Consider the following 18,908-nt stretch of genomic DNA (forward strand, 5'->3'; position numbering starts at 1 on the left):
ACTCAGTTCAAACATACAGATTAGTCAACCTGGTAACAGACATGGTTAATATGGACAAGATGGTGAAAAGGATCATCTGCCGGCATTGTCAAGCATTGTTGATAAGACACGCATGTTAAGTTTTGTCGCTATGGTCAATTGATCACTTATCACATGTAAGTAGTTTTGGATAAAAGTGTCTGCCAAATGACAATACAATGCAATACAATTCTGTAAAATACAATTATGATATTTACACAATCAAATATTGCTGTTAATTGAAAGAAAAGATTCTCAAAACTTGCCCACTGTTATCACCATAGTGGGACTTGAAACAGTAAGATCATCCAGTATGCTTCACAATCTATCAATCTCTAGGTCAATGACGTCAAAGCACACACACTCTAATTATGGATTTTTTGTTTCTTTGTTTCTTTTTTGTACTTCAATGGGAAATATTAAATCTTTTTAAATCCTATTATTTATGTTTTAAATTACCATCACTTGTTTTAGCGGGGGAAAAAAAAAAAGCATTCTGCCCTGTTGTTCTGTCAGGACAAGGAGAGTAACATTATCATCATTAGCAAAGGCCAGACTGACACCATTGCTTTCACCCCAGTAGCACAGAAACTACTATTTGATTTGCAAAAATTAGCAAACCCAGCTATTTTTTTTGTTATTGTGTATCAATCCATGAATTTTAGCTGCCTTTACTTCTAAATTGGACTGCACAGTGGCACAGTGGTTAGCACTATGGCCTCACAGCAAAAAGGTCACTGGTTCAATCCTTGGCTGGGGAGGGGTTTGGTCAGTGGCCTTTGTGTGTGGTGTTTGCATGTATTGTATGCGTGGGTTCTCTCCAGGTACTCTGGCTTCCTCCCACCATCAAAAGACATGCATGTTAGGTTAATTGGTTGCTCTAAACTGCCCATAGGAGTGAGCATGTGTGGTTGTTCATCTCTGTGTGGCCCTGCGATGGACTGGCAAGCTGTCCATATGTGTCACCCAAAGCCAGCTGGGATAGGCTCCAGCTTCCCTGTGACCCTGAATTGGATTAAGCAGTTCAGAAAATAAATGAATAATTACTTCTAAATTGGTTTACTCTAATTTTATTCTCAATGTTTTTTATGTGTTGTCATTTATTTGTTTGTAGTTCATCTGAATATCTCTAATGTAGGACATAAAAGGCATTTTTATCTGAATTTTGTCTAATTTTATTTCATCTCCATTCATGCTTCTTTAGTGCCGTTTGGGAATTTCAGACTTGGAAAGTTTTCTGTGCTTATTTCAGGCCAAAGTGTGCTCTCATATCCAATCTAAAAGATTTAATAAATTTAGATTTGACAATGTTTAGGTTTTACCTACATAGTCCCACATGTTTGTTGATTTGTTTGATTTGAATTTAGCAGTCTTTTGGGCTTGGAGGTGTAGGGGTAGATTAGGATTGGATGGGTGTTTCAGACGGTTAATGGTTCTTAAATGTTGTTATTGAATTTTTTCCCCCCATTGTGTTGTTTTAATTATGTGATGTAAATTAAGCTATGTTTAATTAGAATGAAAAGCACCAAACTATATATATTAAAAAAAAAAAAAAAAAAAAAAGTCTGTCAGAGTAAATAATTAAATGAGAAGATGAATCGATTTCTCTTCAAGTACAGTATATTAGTAGCTCTGTCTGTTGCGTTGTTTGCCCAGAAGTGAGTGGTGGTCATGACCAATTTAGCCAGCCATTGGCTCCACCCCTGGTAATAACGCCCTGGTGAATACTTTATATTATCGGAAAATGCACATTACGATAGAATCTTAAGCAACCAGTAAAACATTAGTTTCGTTGGATGTGGTTTTAATGTACAGACATACTGTTTAAATGTCCGAATCCCTAATGCAACTCATTAATATGATAAACTCGACCTAAAAACACGTGTCATTATGGAGAAAGGAATGCGTTTAGCAGAGTTGCGGTATTTCCTAGATGTACCCTAATGCACCGTAAGTGTTTGGACTCGGGACTTTCTATGATTCGGTGGCTAAATTAAGTGGGACATACCTAAGAAGTGTGCGTAAAGGGTGTCAGCAGAGTACAGGAAAGACTTATGTAGAAGGAAGCTGCACTTTTTCAGCTGTAACTTTTATAAATATATATTTTATTGTTGAGGGAGTGTTACAGTCAGCGAAACTACAATGCGACGGCTCTTCACACTCGTCTTCCTAACCTTGAGCTCAGGTAACATTTTTCTGTGTCGTCCTCATCTGTTAACTGTGCAGCTATCTGAAAGAAACCTTTTTGCGTTTCCATTGTTTGCGCGTTGCGTGCTGTGTTTTTTTCAGAGCCTACGCCCACATACTTATATTTTTATTTCTTTTTTTAGATGGACCTTTTTTTCTTCCAGATACATTTTAACCAAATGTAATAAAACATTAACTGAAGTTTGGGTAACGTGGTATTTACTTACCTTTTATGCAAAACAAACAGAAAGTTGCTTAACATTTTCAAGGACTTAATTTGTGGCACACAGTAGATAAAAATGCATTTAAAATTTGTAAAAAATAGTAGCCTATGTTATATTAACATATTTCGGAACAAATAAGTCTTTCGTGGTTTCCTAAAAGCTTTTGAAGTTTAAAAAAAATCATTAAAGCCAATATAGCTATATATATATATATATATATATATATATATATATATATATATATATATATATATATATATATATATATATATACATGTAAATGTATATGTGTGTGTATAAATGCATGTGTGGAAAAAAAATTCACACCTTTTTTCATTATTACTTTAATACAGGGTTAAAATGTTGAGACCGTTGCATGTTTGTCACTGTGTGCATCACTTTTTTTATGGCTCTGGTTAAAAAAAAAAAAAAAGTCCTCATGCAAAATGTGTCATAGCTGTTGTTTTGAAAGGGAGATACTTTCCTTGTCTTTCCTGATGTAAAGTTTTAGCTGCCTAAAAGTTTGGAATGCAAACTACTTCCTGTAGGCACAGTAGGTAGGATACTTATAAAAGTTCTCCTTTATCAGAGTAATTCTGTTGTAAAACTTGCTAAATGCTGTTTTGCATTGTCTTCCCTAAATGAGCAAAGTGGTCAGGGTGTCTTATGCTTTCTAAATAGATGTGCGTTTTCCATGTTGTGTGCTTTTCACAACTTCAAACTATCTGAGATGCTGGCTATTAAAATTAATCAGACATTCCCTCTTTTTTCTTTAGTCCAGAAGACTTGGAGTTTTCAAATTAATAAACTTTTCATTGTTAAACTTCAAATCTAGAGAAGGCTTTGGCTTTTTATATTTAATTGAACTTCAGAATCATGTCTGGAAACAAAGATGGCTGCCATTTAATGCCACTTTTATTTGAGTCCCTTACTTCAAAACATATCTTAAAAACGAAAATTTGAATGGATTTTGCCAATAATTATTTAATTCCCAAATTTTCTGCCATATAACTTTAGTGACACTTTTTGTAATATTTTTGTTGTCTACATTGTCTTCCAGAGAAGTCACCTTCTTTCCTATATTTTCTCTTTATTTTGATGAATCAGCCATTTTGGGGTGTTCTTGCATATCAAAGCACATCATTTTTATTTTAAAAATATTCCACCATTTTGTTCATATTCTTTTGGGGTTTTTTTAAAATGTATTTAAACATGTTTAATAATCATATTTTTTTATAAATGTTTTTTTTAATCATTATACATCCTTACTAAAAGGTGTCTTTGTATTCTTTCAGGATTGTTTTCAAGAGCCTGTGAGGTACAAATTATCCCCTCAAGTATTGTTGTAAGATATGGAGATTCCTTGTCGGCCAACTGCACCTCATCATCGTGCAAACAGGTGATTGGAATTGGCTGGGAGTCATCATCAGGGGGAACAGGACTTCAAGAGGGGGTCTTTTCATTGCCTTTGAAAATTGAAAGAGTGACAGACTGGGAAATAGCACCAATGTGTTATATTGCTGTACCAGAACAACTCAGTAAAAAACTACAAGTCACTCTTTACCGTAAGTAGCTTATGTGTTAAATCAGTCATTACAATTTTATTTTTATAATTTAATACTCATCATGATTTATCTTGTCCACCCCCCACTTTTTTTGCAGAAATGCCAGAAAGTATGTACATGTCTCAGCCATCGAGTCAAATGGTGGAGGGTCAGCAGTACCCCATTGAGTGTCACATTAATAACGTTGCACCAGTGGGCAATCTCTCTTTGGTTTTGCTCAAAGGAAGTGAGAAATTCCACACCGAGACATTTACTGAGTCCAGTTCAAACCCACAAAACATTTCATCTTATTTCACACTGACCGCCCACAGAGATGATAATGAAAATGAAATCTGGTGTCAAGCACAGCTAAACTTATGGCCAGATGATCAAGGTCCTCCCCCGATGAAGTCAGAGTCCCGTAGAATGACTGTACTTTGTGAGTTTGAACACTTTCTTAATTAAACCATCAAAATCTGAGAAATTAGTATAGGACTTTTGGCTTTTCTCTGCTTGTGTTTTAATCACTTGATATTTTTTTCTCTGCTTGTGAATGAACAAAAGACCCACCAACCTTCATAGAGTCTGCAAATGAGACAGTGGAAGTTTCTGCCAATGGACACATAAGTTTAAACTGCACAGCTACTGGAAACCCAAAGCCAATTTACACATGGCGTTTCTCATACCCCGTACAAGAGGAGGTCAACAATCAACAAATGAACGAGTCCATTTTGACTTCGTCTTTTCATCTTCAAGGAACCTACAGTTGCACAGCCTCTAATTCGCAGGGCAGCAGTACCAAATATTTCACAGTGATTGAAACTCCAGGTGAGAGTCCATTAAGTTTCTCTCATTTTTCACAGCTGGTTCTTGTCTTGTTTTTAGTCTTTATGTTTGCATGTGGGGTTTATCATAAACAGAGATAATGATCTGTTGCAAGTCAAATGAAATGAGTGAGACTAATAGAAACTCCTATCTTCCACAGTGGATCGAACCTCCTTCATAGCAATAGTGGCAGCATTCGTGTTCGTTGGAGTCCTGCTCGTCATTGGTGGTCTTTACTATGTGAAACAGGATGGAACGTTTTGTTTCAAAGGACAAGGTCCTTCAGAAGTTATATGAAGCAGGCCTTTTTTTAAGAAATGAGTATTTGCATGGCTTCTTGTTGAAAGTATATTTTTATTATTATTTTTTTGGCTTACAGAAACATATTTACATGATTTTAACTGTGAGAGGGGCTTTCTCAGTACTTTAGCCTCGCTTGTGTTTATTTGATCCTGCTTGGCTGACGTCTTCAAATTCCTATCAATCAAACATTGTATTAACAACCAGTACATTACCTAAATGGAGAGGGTGTTTTGCTCCGTAGTCATTTTTATAGAAGCAACCGGCCAACAATCAAGCCTTGCTTTCGAAAAATGAATTGCTTGCTTTAAATGTTGATGGGATGGTGCCTCCTTTGCTTTTCAGCTACTTTCTGTTTCACTTTTAGTCCAACTCAGAGCTATCATTATCTTGGAGATTCTCATTAGAGCAGAGCAGTCTCTAATTTCAAGCAGCACTTACTCATATGAAATCTTTGTCACAAACGCTGCCGCTCTTTTGAGCGTTAAAGCTTCTGCCCTATCATAAAAGGAATTGAGTGGGTGTTCATTTCTGGGTCTCATAACTGGACATGAGTACATCTGTGAAGGCCTGAAAGGTACTGTTACGTTCCCATGCAGTAAATGGGACACAAATCTTCCTTTTGATGTTAGACTATATTATCAGAAGACAATGTGTTGGGCAAAAAGAGGAAAGAAAAGACATGGTTAAAGCTTATCTTACAAATTAGGGTTTTACACTTGTGGTCGAAAGACACAACATTCAGTTATGCAGCTAAGTACTCTTGATGAAAGAAAAAATGAGTTTTAAATGTGGTTTTGTGTAATTTTATGCACTTTCTTGTTTTAATGAACTATGGCACACTTTTTAAAAATTTGTTTTACATTCTTTTTTTTTTTTATTATTATTCTTCTGTGGCTTGTAGAGTAGTTGTCAACCCTTGGTGGTTTGGTGGTTTGAGCCCAGTTTTCTCCAGACCACATGTCTAAATACCAAACACCATATTGCCTCTGATGCCTTCACTGGCTAGTGTGTGAGTTGGGAAAAAAGCATTATGTTTCTTTTGACTTGTGATAGAAGACCAATATTTTATGCTTTTTCTAGGGGTGCAATACTAGTTTTTTATTTTTTATTTTTATTTAAGTTTATTTGTGTCGCACATTTGTACAAGGCAATTCAAAGTGTTTCACATAAAACATGAAAGCATTACAGATAGTGTAAAGGAAACATAAAGGCAGCAACAAATAGCAAAAATCACAATAAAATCATGAATTAAAATGATTGAACCAAAAGTAGTTAAAGTTACCCTGTTTGCAGCTTAACTGCTAAATGGTGCTCCATGTTTAGTCTGGACTCTGGTCAGGACTAGTTAACCTGAGCCAACGTGTTGGATGAGATGCAGATGTTTGATGCTTTTTTTCAGGAAATCCTGTTAAAATACCATTACAGTAATCCAGTGTAATGAAGGGAAATGCAGTGATAAGCATCAACTACAAGAGTAGAAATAGTTACCCACTGTTGATGTTGAGGGAACCCCACCAGTGACAAACCTTTGTACCTGTAAAGTTAGGATGAGGTATGTTTTATTTATTTATTTTAAGTGTTACTGCTTGATTTGGTACTTGTCACATATACTTCTTTGATTTTTGCAAATCTGATTAAAAACCCACTGTATACAACCTGCTCAAGGCTGTAATTACAACTTTGCACACAAATTCATTAATCTCACTTAAAACTCAGGAAAAGCTCTTCTTGGTGTTGCTGAGACTTATCCAGCCATTTTTCATTTACAACTTGGTGATAAAACTGTGTTCCAAAATAACTAGGACTTGAGACAACTTGGGAAACTTCTAAGCTTAGAAACATAGTCTTGTTGCAGCTGCAGCTTCTAAGGTTCAGTTCCCACAAAAGCAGATTATTGCTTTTCCAGGTCTAATGTGATGTCAGGTAAATCTCAGGTAGAAGGTACAGACAGCATCAAAGCATTGTTTTTAGGGTTTGCTTATGATAGTGGGCGTTATACTCCTTACCAAGGGTTTCAAAAAGCCACAAAGGATGAGCTCTTGGGTCAAGTTGTATGGCCTCTGTATGTCATCAAAAGCTTTGAGGAAGTTTTTTCTCTTATTACTCTTTTTTTTTTTTTTTTAATTTCTTTACTTTTTTATACAGAACATCCATATGATTAGCAATGCATTTTCTTTAACTTCTTTGTAAAAATGGAATAGCCCTTGTCATGTTTTTAACCTTTCATGGTACTTTTATACAATTGCATTTTTATGAAACCCTTTAGTGCAGCTGCTGTAATTGATTAACACTGTGCTGAACACAAAGTTATTTCTTTTCAATGATGTGTCTGTGTAAGTCTTTCCTTGATCTGTAAGTATTTTTGCATATGCATGTGATGCTATGCCTGTCGAATGTTTCTGCACTGAATAGAATATGTTGTACATGGACCTTTTCATAATAAAAAAAATTGCTATGTTGAGCTGACTTGAATTTAATTAGCATCAGTGAAAACCTTGCTTGTAAAATAATTTTTTGTTGTTGTATAAGTGTAATATAGGGACTTTCAGGTTACTGTAGGGTATTTTAAAAGGAGAGTCATTGAAAATTGTATATGTTTTGTGTTTAGCCAACTTCTGTCTCAGTGACCTGCTTGGACAGAATACTTAATGAGGTGAAGTCAAACCAGTGTCTGTGTCTCTGCCACTTTTTGTCAATGGCTTGGACCTCTTTTTCTGTCTCTTTCAGACCTGCTTACATATACAGTGCTGAGACTGCCATACTAATTAGCTTTTCACAAAGTGAATGTAAAAAGAGAGTATGTGTTGTCCTGCCTACCTACGGTTCCCAATGTAAACCTTTTTTTTTTTTAAACCCAGTTCTTTGTGTTTAGTTTGTGTCATTCCCACCAAATATTTTTACCCAGAAGTAGGCTGACTGTTTATGCTTTGTCTGCGTTGCCATAACAACCTGGCAGATCAGATCCTTCACAATTAGTCATAGATATAAAGGATCCAGATTTTACTATAGACAAATGGTTGAGGCATATTTAAAGCTGCAAGGGATGTCATATAAGCTGTGCCTTGAAATTCCCAGCTGTCCTCATCATAAATACACCAAAAAAAAAAAGCATCGCATTACTTTCTCTCTTGGCTGATGTGCTGTGTAGCATTCTGGTCACAGTGTGAGTCTTACAAGCTACATGCTGCACAAGACCAAAATTTCTGCCTGCTGAGATTTCACAAAGCATTGGAGGAAAGAAATAGTAGGAGACAAGCATGCAAAAAGGACTGAAAACAAGCCTTTTTCTTAAGGTAGTTATGATTCAACTCCCAAGATACAGAATAAATTCAGTGGTTTGATCAGTGGAACAATGGCCACACCTAGTGCTGGAATGCAGCTTATGCAAATCAGTAGAAGAATTTAAGTCCAGATCAGATTTTATCTTCAAACTTCAAGAAATGTAAGTGTCTCAGAAGGTACTGAGGAAAATGCTGTTTGGACAACAGAAATAGTTTGGGGATTTAAAACCGATTACATTCTGTTGAACTATTTCTGTGCTGCTTATGCTTTAAGAGCTTATGTCTCTGCTATAGATCTTTTTAGTGCACATTAATGAACTGTGTTGTACAAATGCCTGCCACCTGTTAAATTTCCCTCTCTTCCCCCTCTTGTCCCCCAAAGTCAGCTGGGAGGGAGCAATGCTTTGTTCCAACATAGTTCCCTGCAGAGTTGCCAAGGTTGTCGAAGTTGGAATTTTCAGTCTCTCGAAGGCTCCTTGCAGAAAGTAACATGGGAAAATACTTTTTATCATGGATTCTCATGTTTTGCATGGTTTGTTCAGGTAAACTGTGGTAGACAATGTGTTTTTTCTCACTTGTTTGGCTTGTAGATTGTTTGTTGCAGTAAAGTAGATGTATTATTTGGGGCAAAAAGATTTGTTGGCCAACTGTAGACTTCAGTGGATTGTTAAGTGTCAGTAGAACAAATCCAGGGTAGTTCTCACAGATTTATAGTAATTGGTATAGCATATAGATTCAACCTCTGAATAACCTCTTACGATGCATGCTTGTGTTTTTGTCATAAATTACTGGTAATTGAATTTCTGTGCTTTTTTTAGTAACAGGGTTACGCAATAGGTACTATATTTATGCAGTAAATGTGAAAATGAAAGGTGTTGTTGCCACAGGCTATAATGATGACAATGACTACTGCTGTGTGTCTCAGGGTCATGTGAAGGTTGCTCATTAATCCTCAAGCCCTCTAGAGTTGTGGTGGGCTTTGGGGAGTCGGTGTCAGTCAGCTGCGAAGCCACACGCCCGGTTCATGTACTGGGCTGGGAATCAGCCATCAGTGCTACACATACGCAGGAGGACCGGTCTGTCCAGTGGAAGGTTGACAGTCTTATTGACTGGATAGAAGAGCCTATCTGCTATGGGGTGTTTTTCACAGCTCCCCGACAGTGTGAGGAGAAACTCAACCTTGTCCTCTACAGTGAGCTCCCCCTCAACTAAAATCTGTTTTTAAAATGAGTGACTAATTAACCCATTTTACTGAGCCAAATTCTGTGTATTATTTATCTAGAAACTCCAGACAGCGTCTCGATTAAGCAGGTGAACCACACTGGACCCATGGTGGAAGGAAAAGAGTATCAGCTACTCTGTGAGGTCCAGAATATTGCTCCTGTTCAGTATCTCACCCTGAGGTGGTACAGAGGGCAGACTGAAGTTTATAATCACTCCTTCTCTGACCTCACATCGTCCTCACCCGTCCAAGTGTCTTCTACCCTCATCATCACCCCAACAAAAGCTGACAATGGAGCAGAGTATAAGTGTGTAGCAGAGCTTGAGCTTGGACCTGAGGGACCACAACCACCTCCTACTGTTGCCTCAGAACTCCTAACATCATCTGTGTATTGTGAGTTCTGCAGCTTTTCTGACTCTTAAAAGAAGTTCTCAAATACGTCTCATGCATTAAAGAGTGATGTGTGTTGTTTTTCTTTTCCCCTCTAGTTCCACCAACATTTCTCAGTCCTGAAACAGAGGTTTTGGAATTTACACCCGGTGAAGAAATCACGTTAAACTGCACTGCCACAGGAAACCCTGCACCTGTATACAGCTGGGAATCCGCACATCCCATACAACACAAGATGGACGATGAAGCAGTTGTTACCTCGTCTTTGCTGCTTCCAGGGACCTACACCTGCACTGTCTCCAATACGCTGGAAAAGAAGAGCAAGCAGTTTGTTGTCAAAGCAAAGACCAAAGGCTAGAAATCCAAACTCTGAAATGCTGCGTATGATGCAAGTTGTCTCCACATTACACTACCCTAATCTGTTTTCTCTTTTTACTTTTACTTAGGTGTTTGAGGCACGCTATCTTCAGACGAATCAGATCAATGCATACATCGTACAACACACGGGGATTATTCCATCAAGCAAATGTTACTGCTGCTGCTTAGGAGGTGGAAATGACATTTACGATTCAATGGATGTATATTATGAGCCTATTATCATCCAGAGTTAGATCTCATAGATAACAAGACCTGAAAATACTATAATTTTTAACTGCCATTTAATTTGTCAGTGGGGGTTTAGGATGTAGTTTATGCTTTATGTTTTCCATATTATATTCTCTGTCTAATTTATGTTTTGGTAGACTTTTAGACTTTTCCCACTAATACAAAAAAATCTTTGTAACACTTCAAAAGTATAGTTTTTCTTAATATTCCAATGAGTAGCAGGAGGTTGTTATTGTAAATATGGAGTGTTTCTTAATGTTCTTTATCAATAAAAACTAAAAGAGGAAAAATGGTTTTGAGTTATTGATATACTTTTGCTTTTAATGTTATTCTGTCAAATTGTAAGTTGTAAATATATATATATATATATATATATATATATATATATATATATATATATATATATATATATATATATAATATATATATATAATTTTTGTTGTCAATCATTGTTGTCATCTTTTGTACAAAAAAGAAAAAGATTTTTTGCCTGTTGGCTACATGTTCAGTCTCATTTTAAAATAGATACACAAATCATGATTCATAGAGATTATGAGGAAACAGCCCATCAACGCCTATGTCATATTTCAGGTTTCAGTCTTACAGCCTTTCACCAGCAGAGGGCGCCGTTGCCGTTTGTCCAGAGGTGATTGGGTCTCCGTGTGTCATGTGACCAAAACAGCTCGCTGCATCAGGAAGTTACCGTAGTGGCTAACGTTAGCTAACGACCTTAAACAGGCTGGAGCATGATTGGTACTTTAAGGACAAGAAAGTCTGTCCTCTGATATTGTATGTATTTCATTACTACAAGTGAACCAATTCTTTAAAATTGCTGTCTGGTTATTGTCTTTCAGATATGCCACAGAAAGATCCATGTCAAAAGCAAGCATGCGCCATTCAAAAGTGCTTACAAGGTACCCTGAATGTTGTATTCCGTTCAAGCAAACCCCACTGAAACCTTCTATCTCACTCAGTCCTCCTCTTGCAGCTAACAAATATGTGGAGAGCATGTGCGTAGATGTTATCCAGGAGATGCGACGGTGTTGTGAGGCGCAGAGTGGAAACTCCATCTGCTGCTCCGGTTTTAAAGACTCCAAATCGACGGGAAACAAGAGTAACACTTAGCCTAAAACGCCTGTTTTGTTGTGTCTGCATGTGACGGTAAATAAAAGCAACATTGCATTAATTTTGTTCATCGTTCTAAGGCACTTCCACAGTATAATAAAGTACTTGTGACTTAACAAGAAAGAAAATGTGTCCACTGAAGCAAGAATGGTGGTCTTAAACTGAATATCAATTTGGATTGTTTATAGTAAGTCAGTTACTCGCACGCTTATAAAAATCAAAAGTGAATGTATTAACAAACAAGGGAATACCAGATTTTTCCTAATTCACATAGTAGGGAACATGTGTCTGTTGTACATATCTACTCTTCAGCATAATTGAATGAGGTAATGCTGGTTTCAATATGACCTTGAACACGTTGGATTGCTGCAGCTATTTTGCTAGAACTGGTGAATATCAGTGAGTCATCATTTAAATATAAGAAATGGAATAACAACTGGGAAACAAATGAGACAGCTTACATAAGTCCTTTGAAATAAATACATGTAGAGCAATAAGTAAAAAGCTCCTCTTAAAAAGTAAACTGTTTTACTTTTATCTGAGATTTATTTAAGAGTTAACAAGTAAATTTCATAATATTTCTTCACTATCCAATTTATTAAACTTTGGAACAAAATTATATTCTGTGAACCGTATTACTGATGTGAATGTGGGCAGGTTATGTTATTTTTTTTATGTTCTTGTCTATGCGTAAAGTTATATAAACAACCTATGTCATTGGGGTTCAATATAACTAAATTGTCAGATTGAACTGAAATGTTCACATGTCACTTCATGCACCATTATCAAGTTTGAGGCACTTGTTTGTGCATGTCAGAGGTGAGTAAATGCGACAGACGTATTACAGATGGATGATGTTAGCTCTGCAGACTCATGGGAAATGATGAACAGATTACATCTTGGCTGTGATTGCCTGACTCTCCCGGTGGTATCTGTGAAGGCTAAACAAAACTGCATTGTCTTAATTCATAATAAAATAAGGTGACTTTACAACTCCCAGAACCACTCTATTTATTTGAAACCTTTCCAGTCTGTTAACCTATCCAAGAGTGTTTTAATTTGGCTTGTGTCACCAGAAAACATGAAAGCCTGTTTTTAGAGAATGTGTTTGTTGTTTTTAAGACATTGGTTGTTAAGCCATTTCCTCTTTTGTTTACATACTTCAACATACAACATAAAACAATTCTACTGTGTATTATGTTTATTCATTTGAGCTACCATCTACCATATTAAGATATACAATATAAAATCTGTCAAGGTTGTAAATCCAGATACTGTTGTAGTGTTTTGCAGAAACCACCTTGCATGCATGCATTAATTCTTTATCTTTTCTTTTTTTTAATCCAGAATTTTTTTTTATTTTGGTTTTGTGTATTCAGTGACAATTTTTTTTCCATTCCCCCGCTTTTAATAAAATAAACACTGATGTATATAATTTTGCATGAACAAACGGATAGATTTAAACATGCCATTCAAATTTGTTGGCCCAATAGAACAACAGGCATGTAACAAAAGGAATAACACAATGAAAAAAATCATAGCATGGCAAACTCTTAAAAAGTGGTATAACTTAATTAATCTATTCACTGCTTGGTAAATTATCCACTGTATGCTAATTGTTTTGGAAGAAAAGTAATTAACAGAATAAGTAATTAAGGGGAAAAGCACTTATTCATTTATTAATTATGCTTTGTAATTTTCTTATGTTTTGCCCTATCAGTTATTTCTTGGAAGTGAATATCTACAGGCATTTTTAATCAAATTATTCTTAACCTTGCAGCCTGGAATTCTCCAAGCAACACCATAACTGAGAATGATATAAGGCAGTAATATTATCAATGTATAAAAATAATCCCCTAACTAATCTTTAAGGGTTTTCTAATAACTCAACCAGACATCTTTAAGAAATCCATCCTTTGTGTTTTAAAATATGGGGGAAAAAATTACTTAGGACATTCTGTTAACAGACCGACGACATAAAAATGAAAAATAATCTTTAAAAAAGAATCAGAGAGACACATATTAAAGCATTTTCTAATTTAAGACGCAAAGTATATTTGAAAAAGAACGGGAAAGACCATTGTGTCTAATGATTATGCCTGGGAAAAACAAAATACATTCCCCTCTTGTTTTGCTTTCTGCCTTCCGGCGCCGTACGTCCATGTGACGCTGCGACGTGATGACATCAACGGAAACTTACTGAAGCGATTCTTTCTAGAATTTTGTAGCACTAACTTGTTAGCTGACGTTGGAGAGGCTCACATTAGTTTGTGTTGGTCGGATTTCTGCCATCGTTACTCCGGACATAAAGTACATTTGTACGACGTGTAGCGTGTTTTGCCTGTATGCTTTTAAAATAAATCTTATTGGTTCCGTTTAGCTCATTAACTTAGCCACTTCTCATTGCAAGCTAACGTTGTTAGCAATAGGTTCTTCTGGGTAGGATGTCTAGAATCGATTACAGCGTGTGGGACCACATTGAGGTGTCAGATGATGAAGATGATACCCACCCAAACATCGACACACCCAGCCTCTTCAGATGGAGACATCAGGTACAATTTTAAGACTTACTATTAAGCTGAAGATGTTTATCATTTCTGAGATTAATGGTCATTACTTTTGTTAGCAGGCTTCCTGGGTTTATATTTGGTGTTGCTTGACTTTTAAATATATTTATATATAAATTATAAAATGAGGATAAATTTCCAGATCACTTTTAAATTGAATCCAAAACTAATAAAATAAATGACTGAGGGAGATAAATGTCTAACGCACTATGAAACTCTTGGACCTATAGTTTTGACAGATGTCATATTTCCATCTCAGGCACGTGTGGAGCGAATGGAAGAATTTCAGAAAATGGGAGAAGATCTAAATAAAGGACTCTCTGAATGTCGACGGAAGCTGGCAGAGACACAGAAAAAGGTGCAAGAGTTGTCCATTGCATCATCAGATGATGCCAAAGCAGAGCTGAACAAAGTCCAGGCTGAGGAGAAGAAGCTGAAAAAAGAGGAGCGGGAATGGGAGAAGAAGGTGGATGAGCACAACCGAGAGGAAAAGAAGATGCCCTGGAACGTGGACACACTCAGCAAAGACGGTTTCAGCAAGGTGAGGAAGACCTAGCAGGCTTTCTCGAAAACTTTAATCTCTTTCTCGTAAAATGACTAATGCTCTGTGAAATATACAGGCATTTTATAATGTTATATTATTGTAGTATAATGTTGTTATAATGTTATCTTAATCTTGCAAATTAAAACTGTCTGGCAATTTCCTAAAAAAACAAAAACAGATCACAAACAAACTTTTCAGACTGATCAGCTCATAAGTTAATTCCCTTTCTGGCCATATCTCCAAGTACGGTAGTACAAAGGTTGTCATTTTGTTGACATCAAGCAGATTGTCACTGTTTAAAATTAAATTGTAAATCATAAAATAATTATAAACAATATTTGATTAAAGGCTGTTGTGTAACAGACTCACAACCTTTAAGTAAAATCAGTTATTATTTATACTATTAAATTCACAGTGGTTTAAAGTTGCTGCTGAAGTATGACATCTTTTCAGCAGGAAGACATACTCTTAATTGTTTGTTTCCCTTAAATGTCTTCAACAGAGTATTGTTAATGTGAAACCTGAATCCATAGAAGAGACTGAAGAGGAGAAGGAGCAAAAACACAAAACATTTGTGGAGAAATATGAGAAGCAGATAAAACATTTTGGTAAGCATCATTAGCAACTATAACCTTTTGAGATTTTGGGGTGGGATGGCTGTAGCTCTGAAGGAAGAGCACTTGCCTATCAACCAGAAAGTTGATTTCTGCTTCTTCCCTGACTCTGTTGTGGTACAACTTAGAGCTTCCCGATAAGTCTATCAGGGTATGAATGAGTGAGATAAGTTTAAAGAGGAAAAAAAAAAACACTTGGTCTAATAACAATAGAAGACCTGTATGAGTGTGTGTGATTGGGTGAATATGATATGTAGTGTAAAAGTGTTATAAGTGGTGAAGTTACCAGAAAAGCACAATATGAGTACAGTCCATTTAAATTATTCCTTGTTAAAAATTTTAAAGTAGGCATGATAATTCATTATTGTGGCATCCTCAGGCATGCTGCGGCGTTGGGATGACAGCCAGAAGTACCTCTCTGACAATCCTCATCTTGTTTGTGAAGAAACTGCCAACTATCTTGTCATCATGTGCATTGACCTTGAAGTTGAAGAGGTAAACATAGTTTGCTTAATTTTGTTCCTGTGTTCATTTTCATGTCTGATGTTCCAAAACATTGTATAAGATTTAAGGAGCAAAAAGGCTGAAATTATTTATGTTGGCTGTAACTCTGCGATGCGATCTTCTTTGTTTTTACTGGTTCCAATGAGATGCAAAACTATGTGCATTATTACAAGCATCTTTCTTTCTTTTGCAGAAAAGCGCTTTAATGGAGCAAGTGGCTCATCAGACCATTGTCATGCAATTCATTTTAGAATTGGCCAAAAGCCTCAAAGTCGACCCTCGTGGTTGCTTTCGTCAGTTCTTTTCCAAAATTAAGGTAAATACATTTGATTTTACAAAATTTTTTTTTTTTTTTTCAACAGTTTGTGTTTCTTTTTATCTTTCATAAGCATACGTAGCCCCTGGTTTATTGGATGAAACTGAATATATCCCTGATGATTTTCATTTTTAACCCAGTTTCTGTAACATCTTTCAGTTCCTTGTGGAGATGTGGTAGATTTATCTTGATACAAATTTATTTTTTACACTGATAGACAGCAGATCAGCAGTACCAGGAAGCTTTCAATGACGAGCTGGAATCATTCAAAGAGCGAGTTCGGGGGAGGGCGAAGATTCGCGTAGAAAAGGCCCTAAAGGAATATGAGGAAGAGGAGCGTCAGAAACGCCTAGGACCGGGGGGACTCGACCCTGTAGAAGTGTATGAGTCCCTGCCAGCTGTGAGTTCATCTTTCAGAGGCCTTGACACGTTTTAATCATATCTTTTTAGTTTAAACCCTTTACAGAATGTGTTGATTATTGCAGGAGATGCAGAAATGCTTCGATGAGAAGGACATCCAGCTGTTACAGGACGTAATTAGCAAAATGGACCCAACGGTTAGTTATTTTGTCTAAATGTTTAGGTTTTTTATTAAGGAGTAGTTGAAGTATCTTTTATTTGATGAAATGGTGAAATGCATTGAATCCAGATTTAATTTTACATATGGTTCTTGCATGTGGTTTAGGAGGCAAAACTTCATATGAAGAGGTGCATTGATTCTGGGCTCTGGGTGCCTAACTCCAAGACAGATGATGGGGATGAAAAAGAGGAAGAAGCCACCTATGAAGAGGTCAAAAAGGAGCAAGAAGAAACTAAGAAGGAATGACAAGAATGAACCCCAAGTTGTTGTTTGCAAATGTACTTACTCACTGTAACTTGCAACTCCACTGTATGTATGGATAGTTTGCCAATCAAGTGAATTGCTTAGCTGAGACATAATATGTTGATGTTGACTTAACTACATAACTATGTTGCATCAGTTGCTCTTACTTGGACAAGGGACTGCTGCCTGTATGTTCACCATGACAATTTTTTTTTCTTTTCTTTTTTTTTTTTTTCCGCTTACTGTCGTCAGCTTGTATGCGTGTACACATGCCTGTCTGATCTTTTTGTGTTGCTGTATTTTTCATTTTCTGACTCAGTATTTTAGGTTTACATTTGGGGTTAAACAGCCAATGTATTTAGATGGGTATTTCTCAGTGTTAGGTTTTCTACAAACATCTTTAACTAAAGGTTAAGTTCTGTCCACTCTTTCAAAACAACATTTTTGTTATGTCTCAAGTTATGTTTGGCAAGCATGCTCTTCAGATCATTGAAGTCCTGGGAAACAAGTAATTAAAGAATGACAAGGAAATGAGTAGAAGATTGCACATCTTCATTACAGTTTGTAATGGTGGTGTTTTTCTTTTAAAAATAAAACATAAAAGGCATTTGCTTCAGAGACCCAGCTTATACCAAGGCACTATTTGAATCAATTGGAAATTACTAAATAAAATTGCTTTTTTATGGAACGCATAGCTTGTTTTGGGTTGTTTTTTTTTTATGAAGTTTTTGTTTGCAGTTTGCATGAAAGACTGAAAGGATGCGACTGATGTAGTGACAACTTGATGCTGAATAGAATGTACATTTTATGCGTTTAACCTGGGCAAGATAACTAAAGATTGCATCAGAATCCTGCATCATATTGACCAGGATGACTGATATGTGAACAGATGGGATATCCAGTACAAAGTCAGAGAACAGCATGAAACAAAAGCTGTTGTGAGAGAAAATTGTAGTGTTGTGAGATTTATCAGTTAAGAAACCCCAAATTAACTGAAACAGTTGGCACTAATATTTTCATGTGTCTTTAGTTCGATGGTTGGGATTTTACCGTGAGGAAAAAAGTGCCTGCTTTGTAATAAGATTTAAATGTGATAGAAGATGTTAACATTTCTGTCAACACAGCAACTCAAAAATATAAGAATTGTGTTGTGTATGTGTGGACAGGATGCTAAATGCAGGTGACTAGGCAGTATCTGTATTAGCTAAATGGATTTATAGACGGGTACTTTACTGATTCTGTGAAAGTTTTGCAGATGGCGTGAGCACTTCTACACGATAGAGGCCAGTTTCTTTCAGAAACCTGTCCCTGACTGTTTTTCAGTCTCTCCAGGTTTTGTCCAACCATTTTACCAGTTTAATTAATCGATTTACTGATTCTACTGGCATCCGTGGAGCTGATCTTGCTCCCTCAGCACACCACAGCTCACATGATGGCACTGGAAACATCTCAACCACCGAAGGATCAGATCTTCCTTGCGAACATCATCCTTTTCTTATACAACACTAAACAAATGAAGACTGAAAGGAACTTAACTGGTTTTGTCATGGGTTAATGGGGGGGAAGGTGGCGAAGGACCTAGGTCATCATTTTGAGAACACGGCTGTCTACCAGAGGAGGATGTTCAGGCCTTTCAAAGTTTGCAGCTAGACAGTTCATATGTTCTTTAAATCTGTAACGGAAAGCCTTTTTACTTTTAGTCATCTGCAGGCAGCGAGCCAAATAAACTGACAAAGAGGGAAACTTTCTACTGAGGCCTTATTTGGATTCATTGGAGCTGATAATAGATAGGATATTCTACAAGCCTCTCATCAT

At 36.5% G+C, this 18,908-nt stretch overlaps 3 protein-coding genes across 3 annotated transcripts; all 3 read left to right on the forward strand.

Moving 5' to 3' along the window:
* The first annotated feature begins 2,056 nt into the window (after positions 1 to 2,056).
* On the forward strand, positions 2,057 to 7,334 carry LOC306765171 (intercellular adhesion molecule 2-like). Its single transcript, XM_079252543.1, has 5 exons — positions 2,057 to 2,203; positions 3,725 to 3,994; positions 4,092 to 4,412; positions 4,538 to 4,801; positions 4,959 to 7,334. Exons 1-5 carry the CDS (start codon positions 2,161 to 2,163, stop codon positions 5,093 to 5,095), a joined length of 1,035 nt encoding a protein of 344 aa, XP_079108669.1. The 5' UTR covers positions 2,057 to 2,160; the 3' UTR covers positions 5,096 to 7,334.
* Positions 7,335 to 8,774: 1,440 nt separating this feature from the next.
* LOC306765524 (intercellular adhesion molecule 2-like) lies at positions 8,775 to 10,778 on the forward strand. The gene is made up of 5 exons (XM_079253007.1): positions 8,775 to 8,924; positions 9,308 to 9,574; positions 9,665 to 9,997; positions 10,093 to 10,347; positions 10,441 to 10,778. The coding sequence occupies exons 1-5, from the start codon at positions 8,873 to 8,875 to the stop codon at positions 10,446 to 10,448; spliced, it is 915 nt and encodes a 304-aa protein (XP_079109133.1). The 5' UTR covers positions 8,775 to 8,872; the 3' UTR covers positions 10,449 to 10,778.
* Positions 10,779 to 13,947: 3,169 nt separating this feature from the next.
* LOC306765904 (hsp90 co-chaperone Cdc37) lies at positions 13,948 to 17,785 on the forward strand. The gene is made up of 8 exons (XM_079253439.1): positions 13,948 to 14,277; positions 14,552 to 14,833; positions 15,339 to 15,444; positions 15,830 to 15,945; positions 16,148 to 16,270; positions 16,488 to 16,670; positions 16,756 to 16,827; positions 16,956 to 17,785. The coding sequence occupies exons 1-8, from the start codon at positions 14,170 to 14,172 to the stop codon at positions 17,094 to 17,096; spliced, it is 1,131 nt and encodes a 376-aa protein (XP_079109565.1). The 5' UTR covers positions 13,948 to 14,169; the 3' UTR covers positions 17,097 to 17,785.
* Positions 17,786 to 18,908: the final 1,123 nt, after the last annotated feature.

This window comes from Telmatherina bonti, assembly GCF_933228915.1.
Source record: "Telmatherina bonti genome assembly, chromosome: 14".
NCBI classification, from domain to species: Eukaryota; Metazoa; Chordata; class Actinopteri; order Atheriniformes; family Telmatherinidae; genus Telmatherina; species Telmatherina bonti.

Coding starts and splice junctions, on each gene's coding strand:
- LOC306765904 (XM_079253439.1), top strand. CDS start 14,170: ATGTCTAGAATCGATTACAGCGTGTGGGACCACATTGAGGTGTCAGAT. Junction 14,278..14,551: donor TCTTCAGATGGAGACATCAG/GTACAATTTTAA, acceptor TTTCCATCTCAG/GCACGTGTGGAGCGAATGGA. Junction 16,828..16,955: donor TTAGCAAAATGGACCCAACG/GTTAGTTATTTT, acceptor CATGTGGTTTAG/GAGGCAAAACTTCATATGAA.
- LOC306765524 (XM_079253007.1), top strand. CDS start 8,873: ATGGGAAAATACTTTTTATCATGGATTCTCATGTTTTGCATGGTTTGT. Junction 8,925..9,307: donor GTTTTGCATGGTTTGTTCAG/GTAAACTGTGGT, acceptor TGTGTGTCTCAG/GGTCATGTGAAGGTTGCTCA. Junction 9,575..9,664: donor ACTCAACCTTGTCCTCTACA/GTGAGCTCCCCC, acceptor TTATTTATCTAG/AAACTCCAGACAGCGTCTCG.
- LOC306765171 (XM_079252543.1), top strand. CDS start 2,161: ATGCGACGGCTCTTCACACTCGTCTTCCTAACCTTGAGCTCAG. Junction 3,995..4,091: donor ACTACAAGTCACTCTTTACC/GTAAGTAGCTTA, acceptor CTTTTTTTGCAG/AAATGCCAGAAAGTATGTAC. Junction 4,802..4,958: donor CACAGTGATTGAAACTCCAG/GTGAGAGTCCAT, acceptor TATCTTCCACAG/TGGATCGAACCTCCTTCATA.